Genomic DNA, 7,487 nt, shown 5'->3' on the forward strand with positions numbered 1-7,487 from the left:
ACAAACAAACAAAAAAAAAAAGAATTCACTCTACTTAAAGGACTTATGGAAATGTAGCTAAAACATTCATGCCTCCTTTAACTTAAAATTTATATATTACTCTCATATGAGCAGAGTTAGTTAGCTTACGCTACGCAGAAGACCATGAAGTGAAGGACTAATATTCTGGATGCAAGAATATTATCAACAGCTTAACCTTCCATTCATCTTATGAATCACTTTTTTTTTTTTTTCAATTGGCTAGCTTATTCAAATACTTAAGCAGGCAAGAATGAGCAAACATTATAACACATTCCTACTTATTCAGGATCCAGGGAAATGGATTGAGACAGCAAAGGAGTGGCTCACTGTCCCACATTGTGAGAAACACACAATTGACACTAAGCCCTGTCTTCAGCCTCTACACCCCATTCAATAACGGGCATCAGGACAGCCAAGGATGTAGCCCTGGAGGGGCTGAGTGCACTTGAACTTCTTACGCAACCATTAAATTGTGTTTGACACAGCTTGGATGGTAACATCCTGCTGATTTTAACTCACTACAAATTGTTAAAATAAGTGAGACGTGGCAAATATGTAGCAACTTTCAGCTAATGAAAACATTGATTTGTCCAGATTAGTCTCAGTTGAAGTCCTCTGATTAAAGAGATATAGTTTAAACAATACTCTCAGCTTTTCTTTTTCTTTCCCTGAGATGGAGTCTTGCTCTTGCTGCCCTGGCTGGAGTGCAGGGGCCGGATCTAGGCTCACTTGATCTCTGCCTCCCAGGTTCAAGCAATTTCCTGCCTCAGCAGTAGCTGAGTAGCTGGGATTACAGGCACAAGCCAGCACACCCGACTCATTTTTTTATTCTTAGTAAACGAAGCTTCACCATGTTGGCCAGGCTGGTTTCAAACTCCTGACCTCAAGTGATATGCCCACCTTGGCCTCCTGCAGTGCAAGGAATATAGCTGTGAGCCACCGCGCCCAGTCTCAGTCTCTTTTATTGAAGAGTAAAAGCAATGTATGCATGTTACTATATGTGAAATAAATTTATTTATCAGCCTCTTTTTTTCAAGAGTAAAAGCAATGCAACTATATGTGAAATAAATTTATTTATCAGCCTCATTTTTTAAAGAGTAAAAGCATATATGTGAAATAAATTTATTTATTTACTTAAGACGGAATCTCGTTCTGTCACCCAGGCTGGAGTACAGTGGCATGATCTTGGCTCACTGCATCCTCCGCCTCTGGGGTTCAAGTGATTCTCCTGCCTCAGCCTTCTGTGAGTAGCTGGGTTTACAGGCACACACCACCACGCCCGGCTAACTTTTTTGTATTCTTAATAGAAACGGGGTTTCTCCATATTGGTCAAGCTGGTCTCAAACTCCTGACCTCGCGATCTGCCCGCCTCGGCCTCTCGAAGTGCTGGGATTACAGGCATGAACCACTGTGTCTGGCAATAAAATTTATTTTTACAGGAAAAAATGTCTATTTTTATAGTCAGATCTGTAATAATTATTAATAAATGGAAGACATAAAAAGCTAACCAGGACCATCCAGTGAGTCTCAGACTGGAGAGTAGGATACCGGACGTGGCTTGGCCTGGAGCAGCAGATCAGGGGCCTACGGAGCCCCGATCATTTCCTTACCAGTGCTGGGGACCTCTCAGACCCCAGTTTAGGTCTTGTCTCCTTTTAACATCAAAGATGTAAGATCTTAGCAGGAAGGAAAGGTGCTACAGGTTACAGGCCACAGGGGAAGAGCTAGTTTTGTAGTGCCACAGAGGGCCCGGGCGAGGGCTCTCAGCACCAAGCTGCAGCAGCCCCACACGACTTCTGCAATGTGAGAAGCACTGCAGACGACAATGTAGGTGCTGGCTGCAACTCTCTTGGGGGCCACATGTACACCCCATTTGAAATCCATATGCTTCATGCCAAATTCTGCCAGAAGCTACACCCCAAATGTCTTACATAAGCATGGTTCTCAGCTTCAGAAAGTCGTTGTGTTCTGGGTTCTCCACCTCCACAACACCCCAGGGGTAGAGGCGGCCTCTGACCTTCTTTCCTTTGGCTTCAATCAACTGATTGGATCCAACCACAGAGAATGGGATGCTGGCCTAGAAAGACACACACAGAGTAGACAGGCTCCACACAGAGAACCCCAGCATTCACTGGTAACACAAGGACATCACCACAGACTTAACACATTGCTATTTACTACATGATTTAATTGGAAAGCTGGCGATATGCGACATTTTCTTGTAAAGCATCGGATACTTCCCACATGGGACAAATTGTATGAAAACAAATTAAACCTACAATAAAATTTCTAAGCATTAGGTGATAGCTTTATCAAAGTTTTATTTTTACGTTTCGAAACTAGAGTCTCGCTCTGTCGTCAGGCTGGAGTGCAGTGGCACGATCTCGGCTCGCTGCAATCTCCACCTCCTGGATTCAAGTGATATTCCTGCCTCAGCCTCCCGAGTGGCTGGAACTACAGGTGTGCATCACCACACCCACCTAATTTTTGTATGTTTAGTGGTGGTGAGATTTCACCATGTTGGCAAGGATGGTCTCAAACTCCTGGCCTCAACTGATCCAACCGCCTTGGCCTCCCAAAGTGCTGGGATTACAGGCATGAGCCACTGCATTGAGGCCTCAAAATATATTTAAAGCAAAAATACTATCATAACTGAACATACCCAGACAACCTCTCTCATCTTAACATAGATAACAGTAAACAGGAGTTATTTATGTTGTGGATTTGAAGCCAGTTCTTACCTTGAGAAGTCTAGTCTGCTCTTTAAAATCTTCATCTTCATCTGATTCTGCATCAGGTAAGTGATAGATTTTGATGTTATGTTCTTCAATTTCATCCAGAATCTGATAAAATGACAAAACCAGATCAATTTTAGTCAACTGCATGTATTATTGTAGCCAATTCTAACTCAACATGTAAGAAATGTATCAGTCATCCAAACGTCAATAATCAAACTAATTATGAAAGTTATTGCCAAATAAATTTATAAAACTGCTAGAAAGGTATTTATATTTGAATTTTGAGGATCCTCTGTACAGAATAAAAGTAACATTAGCAATAATGCACCACCACCCTCAATGTACAAAGCAGTAAGACTAATGTTAGCACCAGCACAACAGCTAAAATGGAAATCATACCATAACCAGCCTCTCAGGAAGGACAAATACCACAGGAGAAGCTACAGGCATGAGATGTCCCTGTAGAACAGGCAGGTGTCTTATAAGCAGAGAAGAGGGGGAGGTACCCCAGATGGAAAAAAAAAAAACATTGTCAAAGGCACAGAGAGGAGGACACATAGGGTGAGTTTGGAGAGTAACGAGAAATTCAAAAGGCTGGAATCTAAGACACCCAGTTGAATAACGGAACAAAAACTGGAGTTACAAAGTGGAGAGTTCCATGAACACCAGGCTAGCGACTTGGGGATCTGTATTTCATTCAACGGGCAGCCAGCAGCCAAATCCCACAATCTGACCTATCAAACGGGCAGTAGGGTGTGTGGGGGGCCTCCATGGGAGAAAGAACTGGGCCGAAGTTGAAATATGCATTCATTCATCAGTCAATCAATCAAAACCCCAGCACTCAAATGCCCACTACATGGTGGGCACTCTAACAGGCACCAGGGAGGCCACAGTTTTGTTTGGTCTCACCAGTACCTGGGGCATCAAGGGAAGAGAGAACAAAAGCAATGTGAGCAGAAAATATTCCGACCTCAAACTTTGCACTGAATCTGATCCCTGGTTTTTAAGAATGGAAATCCTTAATGTGACCTGAAAAGGGCCTTTAATGATCAGAGATTTGCTCTTAGCACAACGTCTGCACTGCAGAAAAGGCCCTCCTTTCTACATGGGAGGAACCATCTTATCTCCGGAAGAAACTGCGCAGTGAGAGTAACCTGCGCACCTGTCCTCACTCACGGCCCCTTTCTTGGTCTTTTATCCATTCATGCCAACCCCATCTTTTGTCCTATGCTGGCCTCATTAAAATGGAGCTTATACTTTGGAGGGGACAAGAGTTCGTTAGTAAGCCGACTATTTAAAAGTGGAGGAGAGGAGTCAGAAAGTGATGAATAACAAATAATTACACATTTCTCAGTCTGGGTGACTGGAAGAATTGTGGGACCATTTAAAGAGACAGGAAAGTTGGAAGGACAGGAGTTCATCAGTGAGCAAAAGAGGACTCCTGTGGGCACACGTGGTTCACAACAAGAAATAAGATACTTGGAAGGGCAAATCTGCCAAGTCAAAGAAATAATGCGATCAAAATAATATTAAGAAATACTGACGTTTAAGGATCAGAAAGGAAGGTGGAAAAAAGCAGCAGAGAGCAAAGTGAGCACAGTGGCCCAGCAGCCAAGGAAGGGAAGCTTCAGGAGCAGAGCTGCCAATCGCACAAACCTCACAGGTGGGGCCCACATCCGAGAACTGAACAAGCTCTACGCGTTTTGCATACAGGATTAGAGATTAAAATTAAAGCATTCTAATCCTGACACCACCCCCATTTCTACCTCAAAGAAATTTAATGTACAGAATATAAAAGGTAAAGTTCCCTTAAGTGGGAATTGCTAAATTATTTATTAGTGTAAAAACATCTATGCTTCCAGGGTTCTTCTAAAGGTACAAATACTTCCTAAAAAACCGGCAGGCACTTGAGACAACGAAGGAAAGGCTGCCAACATGACTACGTGCTGCTTAAAAACTGCTATTGGAAAAAAGCACCAAGAAAAACATGAAAACACAAACATCAAGCCAGGTGAAATCATTTGCAAGGTGATAGTCAACATCTATCGGTTAAGTCAATAAAAAAGCAGGAGCCAAACCCCTGCAGCCTGAGAGAAGACACTAACTGGCAACAGCACCAGGACAGACACTCACATCACCAATCAAGGAAACGCAAATCAAAATGAGACACAATTTCTCAGATGAGAAGCACATTACAAAAACTGGTAACATAACCAGGACAGTTATAGGGGGTAGAGAAGAGTACACTTTGGAAATATAAATTGTTACAAACTTATTTCACAGCAAATTTAGTCATCTTTCAAAATTTTAAATGTATACTGATTTCCTAAGAATTAGTTTGGCTCACACAGTTGTGAAAAGATAGATGTGCGCCGACGTTCATTACAACAGTTATGCAACAAAGCTATCATGTGCCAGACTTTATTCTGAACTCTGGGAATACATAGGTCAATGAAACAGACTCCTAACTCAGGACCTGAGTCAGGGGTCAGGAGAAGCCAAAAAACACACTGGAGAAATACTTCATGCAGTGTGTGGGGAGTGCTGCCAGCAGAGCAGGGGATGGAGATGGGAAATCTTGTGTGCACCGCCGGGCTCAGTGCAGGAGTTGCCCACATGGGTATCTGAGGGAAGACTGTTCCAGGCAGAGGGCATCAATAGCAAAAAGGAACAACAAGGGGCAAAGAAACAGTGCATTTGGTAAGAGAAGAAAAGGGGCCAGAGCAAAACAAAAAGTAAGCCAAATATTCATCAACAGGAAACTGAACAAGTTACAGTATATTCATGCAATGGAATGCTATGCATCCAGTAAGAATTAGGGTAGAGCTGTATATGAGAATGCTTCCGAATATTTTTAAATAGGATAATCAAATGGCAGACTAGTATTACTATGTGATTTCATTCTGTAAAAACAAAAACACAGGCCATGTTCAAAAGGACATACATTTAACAGCTCTTCTTTCTATGGGTAATTATAGAAATTCTTTTTTTTTATTTTCTTGGGACAGAGTCTTGCTCTGTCATCCAGGCTGGAATGCAAACAAACTCCACCTCCTGGGTTGAAGCGATTCTCTTGCCTCAGCCTCCTGAGTAGATGGGACTACAGGCACCCGCCACCACACCCGGTCAATTTTTGTAATTTTTTTAGAGATGGAGTTTTGCCATGTTGGCCAGGCTGGTCTTCAACTCCTGACCTCTGGTGATCTGCCCACCTCAGCATCCCAAAGTCTTGGGATTACAGGCGTGAGCCACCACACCCAGCCTAGGATTTCTGTTATTGAAAAACTTTTTTTTGAAGAGATAGGGTTTGGCTATATTGCTGAAGATGGCCTCCAACTCCTGGGCTCAAGTGATCCTCCTGCCTCAGCTGCCTGGTGTACCCCCCCAACCTGCTCCAGCAACTGGGATTACACGCATGTACTGGTATGTTCAGTTAGGTATTTGTATTTTTAAGAGTTCAGCATATGTTTCTTAAGGAGCATATAATCAGAAAAAAGGAATTAAAAAATATATAGTGGAGAATCAATAAAGAGCTTTATAGAAATACACAGAAGAGGGCCCTAAAACAGGGCACCACAGAAGCTGCTGGAGGGGAGAGGAGCTTCGCTGGCTGATAACTGCTATGTTCCCAAACAGAACAGGGAGCCAGTCTACTTAGACACCTCCTCGTATGGGTCATTTGCAGTAAAGTGTTTAGATAAAACAATACACTTCATGGAGAGATCACATTTCGAATATTTGAGTCATTTAACACCTATGAAATGTACTTGTGTGTTACCAACTGCTACTCGCCGAGAGCATTTTAAATAGAAGGAGAATTTAAAGAATAGAAATTTATCTTCATGAAGGAAAAAATTAAAATTTGTAACTGTTAGGTTCTCCTTGAAAACCACCAATAAAATGCAGGAAAAATCCTCCTGCCCTGCCTCCCGACACCTGAGCAGACTGCTGAGGGTGCAAACACCCTCCTTTCTTCATCCCCCATGCCCCCAAATTGCACCCTGAGGGAGAGCAGGAGGCCAACCTCACTCACCCTTTTCTTCAGCCGCTCCCGTTCCTTCAGGGTGAGGGTGTCAGCTTTTGCAATGACAGGCACAATATTCACCTTGTTGTGTATTGCCTTCATAAACGCCACATCTAAGGGCTTAAGTCTAAAATTAATTTTAGAAGTGTCACTTATTTAAGAAAAATACATATAAAACTTTTTTCTCTCAATTATCTTAATTCTTATATTAGAATACAGAGTTTGGGCAACACTTACAAACCCATGTGGTAAAGCATTTCTCCACAGTAAACAATTACTTACCCATGTCCAAACGGTGAAATGAAGTAAAAGCAACAGTGCACTCGATTATCTACAATGTGCCGCCTGTTCAAGCCGCTCTCGTCATGCAGGTACCGCTCAAACTGCTCATCGATATAGGAGATTATCGTCTTAAAACTGAAACAGAAGCATTAACAGTGGTCACGGGGGATAAAACATGAGGTCCCTGACTTCAAAAGGAAAATAGTGCTCCCACCCAAATATATATAATTTAATAATTCATTTTCAAGATGAGAACAGAAGACTGACTCCTAGGTTTGGCAAATCTAAGTTTCTGGAAACCATGCCAAGCTTAACTGCCCCTAAGTGCTGGGAGTCAAAAGCCTGAATGGAATAGGCTATGATGCTCCTGAGAGAGGACGTGTAGGCAGGGCTGCCCTTTTTTTTTTTTTTTTTTTTTTTTT

The 7,487-nt window shown here is 42.4% G+C and overlaps 1 protein-coding gene across 1 annotated transcript in view; it reads right to left on the reverse strand.

Moving 5' to 3' along the window:
• SEPTIN2 (septin 2) overlaps positions 1–7,487 on the reverse strand; it is a 42,538-nt gene that overhangs the window by 12,745 nt on the left and 22,306 nt on the right. The window contains exons 6-10 of the mRNA XM_017510775.2: positions 7,066–7,200; positions 6,793–6,910; positions 2,763–2,864; positions 1,952–2,098; positions 1,729–1,869 (exon numbers count right to left, since the gene is read on the reverse strand). Coding sequence (XP_017366264.2) covers positions 1,729–1,869; positions 1,952–2,098; positions 2,763–2,864; positions 6,793–6,910; positions 7,066–7,200 — 643 coding nt within the window. The remainder of the gene's footprint in view (positions 1–1,728; positions 1,870–1,951; positions 2,099–2,762; positions 2,865–6,792; positions 6,911–7,065; positions 7,201–7,487) is intronic.

The sequence above is a fragment of the Cebus imitator genome, unplaced genomic scaffold, assembly GCF_001604975.1.
Source record: "Cebus imitator isolate Cc_AM_T3 unplaced genomic scaffold, Cebus_imitator-1.0 Scaffold443, whole genome shotgun sequence".
In the NCBI taxonomy this organism is placed as follows: Eukaryota; Metazoa; Chordata; class Mammalia; order Primates; family Cebidae; genus Cebus; species Cebus imitator.